The 19,677-nt window shown below is 42.7% G+C and overlaps 2 protein-coding genes across 8 annotated transcripts in view; one reads left to right on the top strand and one right to left on the bottom strand.

Annotated features, from left to right (window-relative positions):
* LOC138979314 (uncharacterized) overlaps positions 1 to 3,895 on the top strand; it is a 35,356-nt gene extending 31,461 nt beyond the window's left edge. For all 3 annotated transcript variants that reach the window (XM_070352036.1, XM_070352035.1, XM_070352037.1), the window contains exons 18-20: positions 129 to 301; positions 726 to 788; positions 1,088 to 3,895. In XM_070352036.1, coding sequence (XP_070208137.1) covers positions 129 to 301; positions 726 to 788; positions 1,088 to 1,911 — 1,060 coding nt within the window. In that variant the 3' untranslated portion in view covers positions 1,912 to 3,895. The remainder of the gene's footprint in view (positions 1 to 128; positions 302 to 725; positions 789 to 1,087) is intronic.
* Positions 204 to 19,677, bottom strand: part of LOC138979408 (uncharacterized) — a 58,562-nt gene continuing 39,088 nt past the window's right edge. For 2 of the 5 annotated variants that reach the window (XM_070352138.1, XM_070352129.1), the window contains exon 2: positions 8,762 to 14,009. In XM_070352138.1, coding sequence (XP_070208239.1) covers positions 12,870 to 13,973 — 1,104 coding nt within the window. In that variant the 5' untranslated portion in view covers positions 13,974 to 14,009 and the 3' untranslated portion in view covers positions 8,762 to 12,869. Of the gene's footprint in view, positions 342 to 8,761; positions 14,010 to 14,967; positions 15,553 to 17,258; positions 17,615 to 19,677 lie in introns of those variants that run through there. The other 3 variants (XM_070352155.1, XM_070352151.1, XM_070352146.1) reach the window with 3 other exon arrangements.

Here is a 19,677-nt window from a genome sequence, read left to right as displayed (position 1 = left end):
AAAGGGTGTTTGGCAGTCGCTATAAACCCCTCCAGAAAGCTTTACGATGTAAGGTTAAACAGATTGAATAATACGCCAACTACGGACAAAGAGAGTGTGACAATGACAGTGAATTCATTCTCTTTCAGATTTGGAGTGCCAACAATGAGTAGTGCACCAGGCATGATGCCACCCCCTCCTCCCCCCACGTCAGTCAGCATTCCGTCAGCAAGTAATGGTGAACAAGTAGGTGGTACCAGACAACTCATGCCTCCGCCCTCTTCACGCTCCGACTCCCAGCCCTGGGGCGCTCCTGCCAATGGTAAGTCTGGTGTCACTCTTGCTCAACATCAGGGATGGCGCTGGGATAAAAAGAAAAAGTTTACCCCTCCTGAGAAGCCCCCTGAAGCTGAGAGATTTCTATAACTAGGACATCAAAAATAGGCTATTTGAATTTTATATGATTTAGATCGACAGAAAAAGTGTGATTATCCGGATGTGCTACAAACTCATCCCTGCAAGATGTATAAGGTTCATAACAAAAATGTTTGGTTTTTATTTGTGTTGTTTTGTTCATGTTGCTTTAGACATCCAGAGCTTGCTTTATTATGACATTTGTTGTGAGCTGAAAATGTTAAGTGTTGCTGTTGAAAACATGTGTGCAATCAAGAGTAGAACACGGAGACAAGACTGAAAGGTCAGAAGAAAGTGTGAGTCAAGCATTATTTGTTCTGTACTGGGAACAGGTCCAAAACGTGGAATGAGCAATGGAGACAGAGGCCCAGAGCAAGACAGAAAGAGGAGAAAAGGTAAAAAAAGAAACCTGTGCTGTTATTTTCACATCTCATGTTAAAGTGGAGTGCACTTCCAAGTCTTCTTATTTGGAATGTCAGATTGTGAGCTTGAAGTGGGACAGATGGTGATAAATAAAATGCCTGTATTTTCTTTTCAAGTGATTTCATTGAATATGTTAGGAACTTGCTATTTGTAGCTTAAAGCGCTAACATTTTCAAGAGCTAGTGGATAGAAAGAGAGGATCTGTGCATCAGTTTTATGAATGTGACAGTTTGCGTGGTGTACAGCCCTAAATTAATTGTCTCCCTTGCAGGAGAAAATGGTGCAGAAGAGGAGGAGAACGGCAGCCAGTCCCCGAGAGTGCAGAGTGAGTCGCCCAAGCCTGGCACACCCACCCAGGGCCACGCTCCCCGCTCACAGGCCTACAGCCCTGGCCGTGACGCCCCGCTCCACGACTCCTTCGACCATGTGCCCCTTCCCCCTCCACCACCCCCTCACCATCAGCAGCCAGCCTACCAGCCCCAGCAGTTTGAGTCTGGCGGCGGTGTCCCCCCGGGTGCTCACCTGACTCACATGCCCCAGGCGTCCCAGCCTTACGACCTGGCCCCCCAGCCCCCTCCCCCACCCATGCACCAGCACTTTGTGGACGCTGGGGGACAGCCCCCTCCCCCTCCCCTACAGTTCCAGGATTTGGGTCCCCAGTTTGTGCCCCCCAGCTCTCAGGGGGAGATGGCTCAGTTCCACCCCCAGCCCCACAGCCAGGCTGAGCTAGGCCACCCCTACCCCACTCCCCCCGGCCACCCTGGGGCACACCCTCAGGGAGACATGGGACACAACCCCTACGTGCCTGTCAGCGCGCAGGGAGAGATGGGTCCAGGGGGGGGTAACCAGCCAGCCCACAGCCTGTACTCGCAGTTCTCCCAGGCCTTCAGTCAGCCGGGCCCCCAGCAACACTACATCACCACGCCGCCCGTGTCTTCGCACAGCAGCTTCCATCCCGGTCAGGCCCCGCAGTTGATGCACCAGCATGCACAGGGCCCCCCTCGTCACCCCCACGGGCCTCCTCCCCCTCCCCCACCCCCTCCTCCCTCCTCACAGTACCAGCACGGGCCTCCCCAAGGCTACTGGCATAGTTGATCTGTGTTTGTGAACGTGAGGAACAGTGCTGTGAATGGTTAAAAACATGATTGCAGAGATGACAGCAGCATTATGTGTGTATGCTGGAAAAGGTATGATTGATGCCAAATGAGTTTGTTGAAATGCTGATTGTGGCCTTCTTTTTATCATACAGGATGGGAATGAAGTATGCAGCTGGCTGCATAAATGGTCAGCTTGGTAAAACATGTAAATCTTTGATGGTGTGTTGTTAAGGAGATTTGCATTACAGTCTTAAAATGGCCGCAGGATGACAAACATGCAGTGAAGAAACGAACCAACCAATGTGTTCAGTTGGATTTATAGATATTTGTTGCTGCACAAGGCTTTTAATTCAGTTATGCATGCATGCAGCAGCAATGCTCAAAGTAGACTGCTTTCCTAAGTTAGATCAAACAGGTGCTCTTGAGCTTGAAGGGGGATGATCAACCCTATGTTGCCAATGAAACTGAAGTAGTATTTAAATTGTCTTATGTTAGGTTTTATGATTTGTGTTACAACTTCCACAGCCTACTTTGCTGCTACAGGTCATTATCCCAAAACAAAATCTTTTTAATCTCCAATTTGGAGTTCTGGTTAGGGAAATCCTTATATGAAATGACATCAGCGCCTTTCGGCAATTGGTCAATGCATTTTGGAGTGAGTGCCAACATAATGTCGGTCACACTTGAAATTAATTGCTTTCCAAACTCATACTCATACAGATCTCTCTTTTTACCCCTGAAGGCCATGAGCTAGGTTAGTTCTGTCAGTAGAGCGCCTGATCGCTATCAATTAGGTGGGCGGTCTTGACCCATTCTATTTTTAGTAACATTGGCTTTTGGGAAAAGCCCAGTTGGCGATTGTATCACTGCACAATGACTGAATGTCATGGTTGTTAACTACTTCTAATTAATGTACTTCTGAGCTGAATGATCTCAAGTGGGCCAGCGCTGCCTTTTTTTCGTTTAAAGTTTTTATACAATGAGCCTTGTTGTCAGCTTTCATGTTCCTTTCAAATATCAGTTGGGAATGATTTTAGGGTGATTTGATTTTGTGCATTACAAAATGCACTGGGCATTAGTGATTTGATGGATGAGAGGAAAGAAAAGACTACAGATTGAACGGCTGTAAATATTGTATACTGCTTGATGTCATGAATGTTCAGAGGATGAGAAAAACGAAAGACAAAATATGCCTGTTATGACCTTAGGTAACAGTGGAATTGATGTACATTATATTTTGTTTGAAAGTTGCTATGAACAAAGCAGAGTGTTGTGTGTCTGCAAGGAAGAAAATCGATTCAGACAGTGGCAGAAAGGGAGGCTGAGGGAAGCGCAGAGTGGCGGCTCATTTCTTTGGGTGCAATTTATTGTGTGTGAAGGGAGCCTTGAAAAATTTGAGATGAGTGATTATTGACTGAAGTGAACTGATGAGATTGTGTGACTGCATGAGTTGCTTATGTATTTGAAGTACTTGTTGTGTGTGATGTGTGAAGTAAGTGTATGTCATCATCATAAGTGAGAAGAGTGAGTGTTAACACCATCCCTGTGTTAGAGATGGTAAGGAAATAGTGATCAGTGGACAGACAGCGAGTGGTTAGTACTTTTGTCTAAGTACAGTGGTATCTTGGCTGGTATCTCACTTTCTCTCATTCGCCAAAAATGTGGCTTTCTTGTCATCAGTTGATAATAGCCTAGGATGGGGATAAATGTGGTGGTATTGTTTAAAAAAAACGAAATTGTCAATACATTGTAATATGCAATTAAAATATAATTGAATGAAACCACTGATTAGTGTTCTTTTTCTTTAAAATCAAGTTGTCTCGTGTTTCTGTTAAATGCAGTCTTTTGTATGTTTCATTGATGAAGATAGCAGGTAAACACACAGTTTTGTTGACAGTCTTTTTTATTATCAAATTTGACAAGAAAATCGTGTTTTGGTTTTGTAGCTATTTGCCATTGACAATAAAACATTGAAATAGTAAGTACTTTTCTTTCTTCTTCCTTCACACACATATGTACACACACCGTTATGTACAGAAGAGCAGTACAGTTGCACCACAATTACAAAGGAAAAAGGCTGTCAGATTTCATGTAAGTGGTTGCATGCATGATAAAAAGAGCATTATAAATACATCTGAACATGTAACTTGAAATAGAGAATTATGCAAAATAAATTACATTAAAAAAATAGGGGCCAAATTGAAAAAAACCTGGGTGTCAAAAACTTTCACAGAATAAATCCGGTTGATTTTGTTTATACTACACTACAATAATTGAGGAAAAAAACTTAAAATATTGCAAACAATTTCACTAGCTGCTAACATTCAAAGCTTCTCTACTAATAACATTGAGAAAGAGAAAACGTGTATTAAAAACATATTTCACAAATGAATCGCCCAAGTAAAATGAAAGTGAGGTACACAACTATCTCATCTCGTCCAGGATTGCTGTCCACAACAAATGTTTTCTATACTACCCATCAAAAAAAAAAACCCGAGGCATTTGCGTTTGAGTGCAGATCTTTGTGATGAGACCGTTAATTGTAAAACCAGTTATGCGACTGGATAGGCCATCCATTCCCCTACCATATTCAGCGAACTGATTGATTTTACATGAAATAGTGTCTATACAGTGGAACCTTCAACACAGACATCCCCCAAAATGATATTTGCAAAAGCAACGTTACCGTGTTAAAATAGACAGAACATCAGAACAGTTAAAACGGAACAAGTTTTGCATGTCATAGGAAATAATCAAATTTGTATCCAAAACAGTCAGTTTTGTTCACCTACGTACCTTGTCTCCCAATGACGTTATGGCATGCTCATGCCAAACGGTGTAGGGGTCATTCTCAGAAACCATAAAATGCGGGGTTTGAAACCGTCTAAGCGGGCATTAAGACAAAAACCGATACATTTTACTTTTAGTAACTCCTTTACGCATTGCCTACGCATTGCCTTTTACATTTTCGTCATTTAAGTTAGCAAGACAAGTTGAACTTTTTAAGTAGTTGATACAAAAAGAAGTCCAGTAACAGGCCTATTTCTGCAAGATTAAGAACCATGGGGGTTGTTATAACCCAAAATATATGCACCTTCTAAATAAACCCACTGGCTTCATCTTTCAAAAACAGCAGCACAGATAGCACAAATAAAAGTGCAACATTATAATCGACATCTCATGTAATAAGTATCACGGAGAACTCATGCATTGAGCACTTTTACCCACACACTCACACTTTCTCTCTCTCTTTAGAGTCTCTCGAGCCCCGCAATTATACCCTCATTGAGAAAATGCGGGAATAAGCCGCACAGTCCACCCAATCACACCCCATTATTCCAACTCGAATACCAACGCCCTCTCAGACATGAAAATGGAAAATGTTAAAAAAAAAAAAAAAAGGTTTTGCCAAATCCAAAAATTAGATGATTTTGACCGTTTTTCTTAATCCTGACGTAAGAGAAGAAGGGAAATCGATTTACACATGAGGAGTGTTGCTTACAGCTTCAAAATCACTTAAATGTGTCCTTTTCCATATTCAACAAGAACAGGTTTTAAAAGGAGGAATTCCTCAAAAAGGAGGAATATTGTCATGCCTGACCACTATAAAGCAGTCTGCACACAACTGTGAACACAGGAATCCAGAACGAACCCCATAATGACCATCCTCTGGTGCTAGGATTCCTGGGTGAGCCTCGTATATCACCTGGAAGGATCAAAGACCTCTATCGCACATAATCACCCAACACTTACGAGCGTACCTGGCGAGGCGGGTGGACTATCATTAGTCCCGCGATAAGCGCACCACCAGCACCCAACGTCAGCATTGTTCGCTCACAAGGTGTGTCTACAGATATGAAACCTATTCAGATTTTCTCTGGGGTCCAGATAACTCTTGTCTTAATTCGCTTCGATGTTTTTACTTAGTATAGACGTTGCGGGGAAGACGGGACCGACAGCGACGACTGAACCGAGACAGGTGTGTTGTCGTTCGGCGTCATCGCGTGCACCGACACAAGTAGCGTTAGCGGGGAGAACGGGCGCCAGAGGCCATAAGAAGAACACTCCTTGACGCCCGAACGAAGGGTTTTGATACGACTTGTAGAGGCGAAGCCCCTCGGGGCATGTTTTGGGTGGTGGGGAACACGCATTTTAGTGATATGAATTATTCGTCTTGCACCTGGATCTTCCAGGTCTGTGACCTAATATAAAACAAGTCGCGTAAGGCGAAAATACAATATTTAGTCAAGTAGCTGTCGAACTCACAGAATGAAACTGAACGCAATGCCATTTTTCAGCAAGACCGTATACTCGTAGCATCGTCAGTCCACCGCTCATGGCAAAGGCAGTGAAATTGACAAGAAGAGCGGGGTAGTAGTTGCGCTAAGAAGGATAGCACGCTTTTCTGTACCTCTCTTTGTTTTAACTTTCTGAGCGTGTTTTTAATCCAAACATATCATATCTATATGTTTTTGGATTCAGGAACCGACAAGGAATAAGATGAAAGTGTTTTTAAATTGATTTGGACAATTTAATTTTGATAATAATTTTTATATATTTAATTTTCAGAGCTTGTTTTTAATCTGAATATAACATATTTATATGTTTTTGGAATCAGCAAATGATGGAGAATAAGATAAACGTAAATTTGGATCGTTTTATAAATTTTTATTTTTTTTTACAATTTTCAGATTTTTAATGACCAAAGTCATTAATTAAATTTTAAAGGCATATGTACGCGCTCCCGTGTTTACAAAGTGTAGTTTGCCCATAATCGATGTCAAACGCACCATAAGACCATGTAATGACGATATGTCGCCATGCGCGGACCATATACATGCATTACAGCTTGTTTTAGAGTCTCAAAAACTTTGGATGTAAACAAAGACGCGGAGTTATTTCCCTTGCGTCAACGCTACCTCTGTTGGCAAATCTATAAATAGGACGATCCAGATCAAAATGAAAATTAACATATCTCAACATTGAAAGGGTCCTAGACCACAATATTTTGCAGGGAACTTAATTTAGCATGTCTCCAGCTGTTGGTAAAGCAATTAGCGTGTATAGTCATCGAGTACATATGGCTTTAAGCCACCAAGCTGAAATGCAATACCGAAGTCCGGGCTTCGTCGAAGATTACTTGACCAAAATTTCAACCAATTTGGTTGAAAAATGAGGGCGTGACAGTGCCGCCTCAACTTTCACGAAAAGCCGGATATGACGTCATCAAAGACATTTATCAAAAAAATGAAAAAACGTTCGGGGATTTCATACCCAGGAACTCTCATGTCAAATTTCATAAAGATCGGTCCAGTAGTTTAGTCTGAATCGCTCTACACACACACACAGACACACACACACACGCACACACACACACACGCACGCACATACACCACGACCCTCGTTTCGATTCCCCCTCGATGTTAAAATATTTAGTCAAAACTTGACTAAATAAAAAAAACACAGCTGTTGCGTGTTAGCCCATATATTTTATGTGTGTGTGTAATAATAATAATAATAATAATAATGGACATTTATATGGCACTTCTCCACAGCTCGAAGCGCTTTACAAGTTCAATTTACAAGTTCAATCAAAAACACAACATGATAATATATACAACTAATACAATTTGTCTCAGATGAAAAGGAAAATACTCATCAAAGAGCACACTACATACATGCTTGCATAAAATACAAAAAATCACATTTTTTCGCAGCGCAGCCGTGTGTGTGTGTGTATGTATGTATGTATGTATACATATGTATGTATGTGTGTGTGTGTGTGTGTGTGTGGTGTGTGTGTTTGTGTTTAAAATAAAACACCGAATGAAAGACAACAAATAATTTTCATTATAAAAACATAAATTTGTTAAACCGTCATTGCAGCAATTTGTCAGGTATCGTATGTTACGGCGTTATGATTTGTATGCAAGTATATATAATAATGAAAAAAAAGTAATGTCTGAGATGGTTCCATGATAACATGGTCACGTGTTGGGTCACCTGTGGACTTGCTGCATTTTACTATGACATTAATGTACTTTTAACTCTTATCTAAGGGTTCTACAACGTCAAAACTGACTCGCAGCGACTGCTCAAGTTCAACACGTGGACAGCACTCGTGAGCCGAAGAATGAGGTCATTGCAGTGTCCTCTCTGCACTGACTTCATCCTCATCCCCCTAACACACCTCTCTAGAGTTACTTTCCTTGTTTTACAGCTATTTGAACGAGAAAAGGACACGTTTATTCGCATTATGTTCCACTTAATCACGTTAATGTTCATGAACAATATAATGTACATACTTCATGATATATGAAACAGTTTAAAAATTATAATTAACATGTAAAACAGTCCAGGAGATTACATTTAAAAATATTACTTTGAAACTTACCACTCTCGGTCTTGTTCTAAACTTTTTTTTATTATTTCCTTTCTAAACTTAATCAAATAGTCCTTGCAATCATTTCATATCAATGTACGAAGGCACAATTCTTAACTTTACGCTGCATATAAAAAAGAGGTGTTACATATATTGTAACCCATTTCCGCAAATAAAACAAATACTATCGATGGTACACTGTGACAGGAACATGCTCATTTGAAAACTGCAGAACAATCGTAACAATTGTGTAAGGGGAAGCTGCAACGTATTGTGAATGTCGCTTCAATAGAATATGACCGAAATTATGTTCTTTGTGAATTTTGTGGTGTGTGTACACACACACACCAACACACTCATAAAAAGTGAAAGGTCTGCAAGGTGACTGTTCCTCAATGAGCCTAGTGGATCACCAGCTCAACTTCCACCCTCCCCCCCCCCCCCCCCCCCCCCCCGCAAACCCCTATCCACAGATCCAACTAACAAAACCAACACACATAAAAAAAAAAAGTTTCGACTACATTTGTTCTCATTCCTCTAACAAGTAGCCGTAGCGATGTGTGTGTGTGTGTGTGTGTCATTGGTCATCCCCTTATAACTCAATTATTTTCCCCTTCAAAAACATGGTTTTGCCTTCACAAACTGGAACCTCAAACAGAGAAGAAAGCACCATCCAAACATCTCAAGTTAAGAATAAAACGAGTATTTATTTTTATTCATTCGTTCGGCCCGGACGTGAAAAACACCAAATTTCGCCTTTGCAGGCGTTGTTTCAGCACGCGTCCCGGACCGCTGCGCGGAAAAGTGACGTCACTCTAGTCTTGGTTTTTTACTCAGGACGCGTCCGTCTTCTGCGCAAACAGTTTATGGCGGCTTCATTGAGAAGACTTGTGAGCATCTGAGATGGTACCCGACAAAAAAAACCACCTGTAAATCCACGCCTATCAAAGATTTTTTTCTTTTTTTCTTTAAAAGCTATTTGCAAAATGAACAATCTATATGTCCATAAGACATACTTTGATTAAAGTGAACTCGACTTAACAGCAAAGACAAATTTCTATCTTCCTTTTTTGCGACGACGACAAATTGCTCCATTTTCCAGTGGGAACGGCTCGCAAAGGCCCCGTCCCGACTGTGTGAGAGGAAAAAAAGAAGGTCACTGTCACTTGTCGTCGTGCTAAGTTGTCGGGCGTCTTCCCCGCAACGAGTCACTATTTACTGCACAAACACACGAATGTACACACGCAAGCGCGTACGCACGCACACACTCGCATAGCCTAATATCACCTTGTAAATCCCTCCAAAGAGTGAGCAAGTTGCAACAATAAAAAGAGGAATAATGACAATGAACCTGCATTGTTCAGCTTTAAATTGCATAATATTGGGTATATTATGCGCTTAACTCAACATACACACACACACACACGCACACAGTTTCACCAAATGACTCCAAACTTGCATCACAAAAATATACAAATACAACGATTTGTGTGGTCAAATATTTACGAAAAGTGAGAAGAAAATATTTCTTTCTTTCTTTCTTTATTTGGTGTTTAACGTCGTTTTCAACCACGAAGGTTATATCGCGACGGGGAAAGGGGGGAGACGGGATAGAGCCACTTGTCAATTGTTTCTTGTTCACAAAAGCACTAATCAAAAATTTGCTCCAGGGGCTTGCAATGTAGTACAATATATGACCTTACTGGGAGAATGCAAGTTTCCAGTACAAAGGACTTAACATTTCTTACATACTGCTTGACTAAAATCTTTACAAAAATTGACTATATTCTATACAAGAAACACTTAACAAGGGTAAAAGGAGAAACAGAATCCGTTAGTCGCCTCTTACGACATGCCGGGGAGCATCGGGTAAATTCTTCCCCCTAACCCGCGGGGGGAAGAAAATATTTGCAATGATGGGCAAAAAGAAAAGACCAAGAAGAAGAAGAAGAACAAAGCACATCGCTCCGAAAGAATTGTGTTTTCTTGACGACGTGTCTTTGGTTGTTTGGTGTAGAGAAGAAACCCGGCGACGCTCTTTCTTGAAGAACATAAATAACGGGTTCAAAATGTCTTCTTACAAATATAACTTCAGAACAAAAACATGTCCCTTTGTGCCGTTAGGTTTTTTGAGCTTTCAATTTCACAGGAGCAGACAATGTGTTGGTGTGTTCCCTACAGTCTCCGATAAAGAGTATTTAAAAAAGATGATTCAAACATGATTCTTTCAAAATAAATATTTATAACTTTCAGGAACATTGACTTTCGACAATGGTTTACCATTAAAGCAATGCAAAAAACGCTCGGACAGAAGGGTCATTGAATAGATGCATATTCGTCAGAATTGGGTATGGTATTGAAAAACACTAATTCACATGCTAATTTACCAAGCAGGTTTTTCTCTTTCGCACACCAATTCCAAGACATACCCTGAAGATCAGAACACGTCCCCCTGAGACATTGCAGTCAAAACAAAGTGTACAATCTCAGTTAAAGCTTGTCAGAGTTTCCGGATCTTATTTTCAAAACTCGTTGTCGACGGACCTCCAGTGTTGCTATACCCTGTGGAATATGAGTCCGTGTTTCCCTTTACCCTCCGAGAGAACAGGATAAGCCATATTTCAATTTCAGCATGGCTTTATTCTATCTAAAGGTACAGTTTGCATGTGTAAACGATCATGTTCGCCATGCGTTTACATGAGATAAGAGTATTCTTAAACATATAGTCAAAATCAACAACATCACTTCTTCCCGTTCTCAGTTGATTTAACAGATGAACAAAGAAGTCAAATACAAAATAAATTCAGAAAAGAAAATCGTTTTCTGCACAGAATGCTGCTAGGCTGTTGAATTTTGGTATGTGTCCAAGTGAGAGGATGCTCTTGTTCCACCGTAAAACGCTGGCAAGATCTGTGGTGGTGAACTAACAATCACGGTGCATTATTTTGAACACTAACTAGTGTGTACCCCGTAGAAGGGAGGTGGGATTTAAGTCATGAAAATATGACCGTACAGTGTCAAATGAAACGTATTAATTTAAATGCACACATGAAAAAGCTAAACATTTTCGGTTCGTACCAGCCGTGAAAGGCATACGTCACTAGTTCTTTGCACACACACAAACATATCACAGGATCTTGTATGAAAGAGCCTGACTGGGACCAGTCAACCGAAGTGAAAAGAATGTTTTCTTCCTTCTCTTTCTGCTTTTACAGTTGTTGTTGTTGTTGTTTAAATTAGTTGGAGGTTTTTTTTATTGTACTGTGCCTGTAAGACATATCAATGTTGTCACGTCTACTATTCGTGCATATTTGTAATTGTCAGGGTCGCGGAAGACAAGCGCTTGTTAGAGTGTGATTGTTATTGTTTCATGATACTGAATTTAAATAAAATCTCGTTTAATCTAAGTTGAGTGTCCCCTATAACTTTTCCCATGGGACATATGCTTCGTTCGACTGGGCGGCGGCGGCAGTGGGTCCCCTTGATACAAGCTGCTGTGGTCATTTAGTAGGCTGGGCGGGGATGTGGCTCAGTTGGTAGCGCGCTGGATTTGTATCCAGTTGGCCGCTGTCAGCGTGAGTTCGTCCCCACGTTCGGCGCGAGATTTATTTCTCAGAGTCAACTTTGTGTGCAGACTCTCCTCGGTGTCCGAACACCCCCGTGTGTACACGCAAGCACAAGACCAAGTGCGCACGAAAAAGATCCTGTAATCCATGTCAGATTTCGGCGGGTTATAGAGACACAAAAATACCCAGCATGCTTCCTCCGAAAGCAGCGTATGGCTGCCTAAATGGCGGGGTAAAAACGGTCATACACGTAAAAGCCGTGGGAGTTTCAGCCCATGAACGAACAAAATTCAGTAGGCTACTGGCATTCCAGGAGATTTTTTTTCTGAGCAAGGACAATGAGTGACAGCAGTGCCAATAACCAGTCCTGGAGCGCGCACATGAACACAATAATGATTTGCGCACATACACACCATAATGATTCGCGCAAATAAACATTCATCATTCGCACACGTGAACGCATTATTTTATGATTCGCACGCATGAAGATATTTATGATTCGCGCACATGAATAGATACATAAATGAATCGCGCATGAACACAATCACAATGTGCAAAGACCTTACGATCACAGACGAATTCGATAAAAAAAATCGTTCCTTGGAATGGAGGAGTCCATGTCATGTCAGTCAAACTTCACAAATAGAAGTGAGTAGGCCTAGTTTTCGTGAGAAAAAAAAACCGAAACACACAGCTGTATCAGGGTTTTATTATGCGCGTGCACGTTTTTGAGTGAGTGGAGAATTTATTATGAATACGGTCAGCCAACGTTTCCAGCGTCCACAGCTGAAGCACCATACATCATTTTAACGCCACTTCGACAATGACGTCATTGATCCAACACTATTCCACGCATCTTCTTTCAACACACACTCCTTCACACTGACATATTAATGTTCTGATTTTCCATTCGACACAATCAGAAGCATATACACTAGTGATACGAGCTCTATCAATTTTTGACGCCGCATGATGTGACACCAGGAAATGATCCGACACACTGAACACTCACTCAGAACATACGTCAGGTGGGGCAGACACAGTCATGTTATTCAACACCCTATCCCCCACCTTCTTACTCTCCACCACATCCCTCTTCCCTTCCTGCGTGGTGGGGACGTGACGGAAGACGAACGGGTAGAACTTGTGAAGCCGCGAGCACTCCACGGCACCAGTCTGAAAACCGAAGCGTTCCTGGTTGGTTTTGTGCACGTACATAGGCGTGACGCACGTGTCAGCGCCATAATTGTTGAGCACCATCCGTTCCACACAGGCAGGGGCCGGCAGCCGCCACCGCTCCCACAGCACAGTGGTCAGCGGCAGGAGGTGCTGCACGTGCAGCATGAGGTGGTTCTTAACGCCCCACGTCAGCCCCCACACGTACGAGTCGCGCTCCGTGAAGAAGAAGAGGTCTAGGTTGGGCCACTTGAAGGGCTTGTCGTGGAAGTTTGGCAGGTGGGACAGGTAAAACTTCCACTGCGAGTCTGGCGGTGAGTAGAGCGTGAAGCCCGGGATGTTGCCCAGGACGTGACGGACCTTCTGCCACTGGGAGGCGTTGAGCGCGATGTCCACGTCGTCGTCCCAGGGCACCAGGCCGTGGTGGCGGTAGGCGCCGAGCAAGGAGCCCTCAAACAGAAAGAAGGTCAGGTTGTGTTCCGTACACGCCTTCAGGAACACGTCCATGGTGAACAGCAGCTGCGCGCGCTCCTCCAGCGACATGACAGGCTTGAAGCTGTCAATCAACGCCAGCTCCTTGGCTGCGGACACGTCCTGCTTCGCCTTCTGCGCCAGCACCTCCCGCTGGCGGCGGAACTCCGCGAAGGGGTCGTCCTTCTCCAAGAACCTGCTGACGTCAGAGAGGTTGACCTGCAGTGACGTCATACGGCCGGCGGCGTCCCCGACGTGCGAGTAGGGCGTGTCTATGGGGAAGTGCTGGTTGTCCATCAGCATGCGGACCAGGCGCAGGCTGGTGTGGGCCCTCCAGGCACCGGGGAAGACGGGGAAGAGTAGGGCGTTGCGCAGCGGTGTGACGAGCAGCACGGTGAGGGCGAGCAGCACCAGGATGCGCAGGTACCTCAGCACCTTGCGCTGCACCCAGCGCGGCACCATCATGGTGGACCCGGCGATGACGTTAGCACGACCACCAGCCTGAAACACACAGAAAGGCGGAACAGGTTTAACACACAACCTCAGCGGTGCATCATATAAGAGTTGGTTGGTTGGTTTTTGGGGTTTAATGTCTCTTCAGCATCATATAAGAGACGGCTGCGATAACTTGTCGCGCTTTTAAAACAAACACACAAAAAGAGGAGAATGTTCTGCAAACAACAGTGTTGCTCGAGCTACCTGTGCCTTGGAGGGCACACCAACAGTTTTGACTATACTAGGCTCTACAGATTTCGATGCACGCGCGGTCATTGTTCGTCGGACGCTGACACGAAAAGCGCTACAAGTTATCGTTGCCCATTAGAGACGTTGGAACACTCCCTGTCGGCGTAGAAGCATGAGGGAGTAGCTCTTTAGACCTTCGAAGAGCCTCTCTAGCTTCCAAGGCTTCTGGAGTTGCTGCTGTCTGAGCGAACGACGGACAAAGAAGAAGAAACAAGAAAAATGTTGTAGCTAGACAAACAAAGTTGACAGTGTGCAGCTTGTATACATGTACTCCTTGCATGTGCGTGCGTGTGTTACTCGGTCGTACTGGGCAGACATTGCTGGCTTGAAAGACAATTTAATTTTTAATTTTTTATATAAAAGGACATCCTCAGGCTGCGCTCTTCCAAGAATAATTATAGGTTAATTCATTGTTACAATACCAAACTTTTTTTTTCTCATCTCGAACAAAATCGGTAAATGGGTAAATTAGTATTGGTGTCGTCATTATTATTTAAATGCCATTAGCTGTGTTGATTAAAACAAATTAAAGTGAAACACATATTGTGCGCGCGCGTGTGTGTGTGTGTGTGTGTGTGTGTGTGAATGGTGCGTGTATGTGTATGTGCGTGTGTGCCTGTGTTACTCGTAATGGCCAGACGCTGCTTGGTTCAAAGTTCAATAGTACATAATGTGTGTGTGCTGGCGTCCCAAATCGTGCATTTAAGTTACTTACAATACTCAGTGCTGAAACAGCAATTCAAGGCGTCGTGCAGCGCACACACTGTAATCTCGTCAGCAAAGCAAAACGATAACAACAGAAACTTTGTTTTGACGCCTTTTCCAACCCTGTACACGCTTCGCACACCGCTGACATTCACAGGCAACTTTGATTAGCAGGCTTCTCGCGTGTCACAATATCCCATTGTATGTACATTTCCGATACGATGTCCACCGACCGAATCACTGACTGCATGCATGTAGAACGTTTTCAAAGGCCAACAAAACTCAGTCAAATATTTAACTAAATGCAACAAAACCGACGACAAACGTGCAAAACAATCCCTCCCAAAAGATGGTGTGTGTTAAAAATGTAAAGATGAACTGTTTGCTTATTGACTGTCTTTAAACAAGGTCACTCCTTCGCGGCATACCCCGCAACAAGCCGGATACGTTTATGCGTTTAGAAATTCCTCGTTGGATGACAACTCACGCTGAATAAAAAGTAACGACGCATATCCGCGCGTATTCCCCTGACAGTGAAAAACCTATCTGGATGCATGTGGAAAACGTCCTCTTTCTCCAAAGCTATAAGGACCAAATTAATAGACATGCATAATTATTTTATACAAATAAAAACCTAAATAATTTCTTCAGGAAATTGTTTAAATTAAAATCTATCAAATTAAAATGTGTGTGTGTGTGTGTGTGTGTGTGAGTGTGTGTGTGTGTGTGTGTGTGTGTACGTGCGTGAGTGTGTGTGTGTGTGTGTGTACGTGCGTGCGTGAGTGAGTGAGTGTGTGCGCACATCTTCACAAATGTTCAGTGCCTTTCTTCGGGTCAGAAGACTGGTTGGTGCCCATACAACACCACCTGTCAAACAAGGGGGTTTAGCATTGCATTAATTTGCATTAATTAAAGAGGAATCATCAGCAATTATGTTAATGGGCACTTTGCACGCACAGTGGTGTGCTTTTAAATAACTCGTAGGCTTCAGTTTTTACTAAGCACCTCTACTTTCCTTAACTAGCATATGTATATATATATATATATATATCATGTAATATGTTAGATAATGATATGCTTGTGTTTGCTTCCAATGTAGCATCGCATTTTGTGGTTCATCATAGGCTTCACACCACGACAATATCAATAAAAATCATAGTTGCAATAAAAATGCACACTGAGATGGATTAGTTTGCGGGGAGGGCAAAAAGAAAGTGTGCATGTGACTCAGACTTTCGGTGGGCTAGATTTAATTAAGCACAGAGAGAAAAAAAGACAGCGTGAGAGAGTGTGTAAGAAAGAGAGTGTGTGTGTGTGTGTGTGTGTGTGTGTGTGTGTGTGTGTGTGTGTGTGTGTGTGTGAGAGAGAGAGAGAGAGAGTGTGTGTGTATGTGTGTGTGTGTGTGTGTGTGTGTGTGTGTGTGTGTGTGTGTTGTTTTGTTTTGTACTGTGTTGTGTTTACCGTGCACGCTTATATTATATTATAAGGTGACCGAAGAACTAGACCTCAATCAATCATAGGCACCCCAAACAGCATTTTTTAAACAATAAACTAATTTCAAACAATTCACCTCGCATAGTTAGGTGATATAACTAACAGTTTTGAGATACAACATTTCTATTTCGTGACCCATTCACATCGAGTTCCTTACACAGGTATGCATAGCATGCCAAATTTATGAGTTCGTCGAACGCTGAAGAAGAAGAAGAAGAAGAAGAAGAAATAAAATTAATGAGTGAACAATAAGCCTGAAAGTAACTGAAGCTATTTCACTAATGATGCTTGCCACATTCGCAACTCGTCGGAAAATTCCCGATGGGGACAATAGCGAACACCACTGCTCCACCAAGCCGTCAGTGATTTAGGAACTGAACAAGGACAAATCTATTCAATCATCTTACATCTTACATAAGTTTGATTTATGTATGTCACTGGTGAAGTTAATTTCGCACAGGGCTACATTTTGGCATAAATATTCATTTACCTAGTGCGACACAAACTTGGGACAAAGGCTTTCATCTCAGTTACCTAGTGACGTGGGTAATATGTCGACAATGCCTGGGGCACACGTGGTACAGTTTTCAAACTGAAGAGTAAGCCGGGGAGATTACAAGAAAGAAAGAGAAGGAAAAAAAAAGAAAATTAAACAAACAAAGAGAGAGAAAACGAACAACACACACACACACACACACACACACACAAGCGCGGCACACACACACACACACACACACCCACACAGGAGAGAGGGAGAGAGAACGTGGTGGCAAAAGAGAAATTGTCCATGTAATTACTGTCACCAACCTCTCACACGCAGCACAATTAACGGCTCTACTGTCATGGGGAAGGACGACTACACGGCACCCTGTGCCTTTCACACCCCTCAAGGACACACGGTCACTGGCAATTACTGACAATGTTCCGATTTCCTCTTCCCTGCCTCTCAAAGCAGAGGTTTTGGGGTTTGAAGGGGAAACCCCAGCGACTAAATTCACATCACGAACTAGCTGAGCTCATTGAAAAACGACGGGTCCTCACAATAAATGATTTTGTTTATCTCTCTCTATCTCTGTCTGTCTCACATCACTCTTCGCACACTTTACTTGTTACGCGAGTCACGACTGAACAACAGCGAGTTTCATGTCCACCTTAGCCTCTTTCAAACAACAGCGAGTTTCATGTCCACCTTAGCCTCTTTCAAACAACAGCCTCCACACGACGCGAAAGTAGGCTAGGTCGTGTCATCTGTTTTGTCGCACGGGAATGTGAGCGGGTTCGTGGCCTCCAAAGGAACCCGGTGTCACGATTTCATCTTTCGCCTGTGTACATATTTCCCCCTCGACATATACTCAAGACTGAAATGTTGTTTCCTGGTAAAATTAAGAAGTGAAATTATTTAAGGACGAAAAGCATGTCCGTTTCTTGCATGTGAAGAAACTTGGTGGTGAAATTTAATAGATTTCACTCCCAAAATCGAATTCTTCGAAAACGTGTACCGAGTGGTTACGTCCCTTGAATAAGAAGGGAAACATTTCAGGATGAATCAAAATTTGAACTTGAGTTAAATAAAAAAAATTGGTTGGACAAATTTGGCCCCATGAATGTAAGGTACACAAGGTCGCTCATCAGTACTATCGAAGGGTGTTTTTTTTGTTCAGTGTAGAGTTTATACTAGATCAACGAGGCCGAGAATCGAAATATCAACACGGCAAAAGATGAAAACGTCACACCGGCCAAGCGACGCAACAAAAAAGTGACAGCTTTCTTCTTCGTTTGATCAATTTAAAGCACGTCGCGTAAGCTTATATAATAATAATAATAATAATAATAATAATAATAATAATAATAATAAATCACTTTTCTATAGCGCAAGTCCCGATTCACAGCTCCAAACGCTTTACTATTCCAATAAACTCCTCTCACACACACACACACACACACATACATACACACATACGCACACACGATATGTAGCCTATATCAAACGGTCGACTAGCGTTGGCGGTGTCGTCGCGGTCGCGTCACACTGAATGTTTTAAAGTGAATGAATGTGTGTAGTCACTGGCATGTGGGCAAAAATGTAAATCTCCGAATCTCTCGGTGGAAACTTTGCCAGCCCCTTGGTTCATCGCACAAATAAGAGTAGCTAGTCGGCAACATCAGAACTCGGGATGCCTCTAAGTTACAATGCAAGCAAGCACTCACATGCCCTTGAGGCAGGTTTCTCAACAATTGCATTGTTTGTTTGTGGTTAGGGGCAGCATATACCTGCGCAGTTTCAGCGGCACAGACGACGCACTGCATATTATTGATGCTGCGATAGGGATTATGACGAGTACTTGGCCTGTCTTCCTTTCACGCAACGTGTAGCGGGCTGGGATAATCTGCAGTGAGTCGTCTGTCCTGCTGAAGTTACATAGCTTATTATCTTATTAGGCCAAAAAAAATAGGTCTGTTTACAGTAACATAGGCCAAAAAAATAGGGTCGGTAGGTCGGGATTTTTTTAAATTTTTTTGTGTGCAAAAAACCATATTTTTACGTTATTTTGCAATTTTTTTTATTTTTTTATTTTTTCCCCAAATGCCAAAAAAAAGTCTAGGGTCGCGCGAAAAAAATAGGGTCGGTCGGGTTACCGTAAACAGACTATTTTTTTGGGGGGGGGCCTTATCATCGAAGTTACATAGGTGAGCGCCAGGCCTTAGGGACCCTCCCCTACCTCACTTCCATTGTCTTTCTATTTGTCTCTTCTACTTTCCTTGTCTTTCTGCCTATCTCTCTTATTTTCCATGTTTAGTATATTATCTACCCAGAAAGAGGGCAATCATACTCATTCTTATTTGGTCTTCTAAGAAAATTAAATCTCTCTCTATCTCTTTCTCTCTCTCTCTCTCTCGCTCTCACACAAAGGATGCGGATGATCGTACTGCATTTTGTACAACGAGGCGAGAATATAAGCACTTGCTGGAAAGGAAGAACAAGTCGCGTAAGGCGAAAATACAATATTTAGTCAAGTAGCTGTCGAACTCACAGAATGAAACTGAACGCAACGCAACGCAGCAAGACCGTATACTCGTAGCATCGTCACTCCACCGCCCGTGGCAAAGGCTGTGCACGTGGAATTGACAAGAAGAGCGGGGTATTCGTTGCGCTGAGAAGGATAGCACGCTTTTCTGTACCTCTCTTCGTTTTAACTTTCTGAGCGTGTTTTTAATCCAAACATAT

This window comes from Littorina saxatilis, linkage group LG1 (assembly GCF_037325665.1).
Source record: "Littorina saxatilis isolate snail1 linkage group LG1, US_GU_Lsax_2.0, whole genome shotgun sequence".
Taxonomy (NCBI): domain Eukaryota; kingdom Metazoa; phylum Mollusca; class Gastropoda; order Littorinimorpha; family Littorinidae; genus Littorina; species Littorina saxatilis.
Note: the sequence above shows the minus strand (reverse complement) of the source record. Positions and strands in the feature narration are given on the sequence as shown.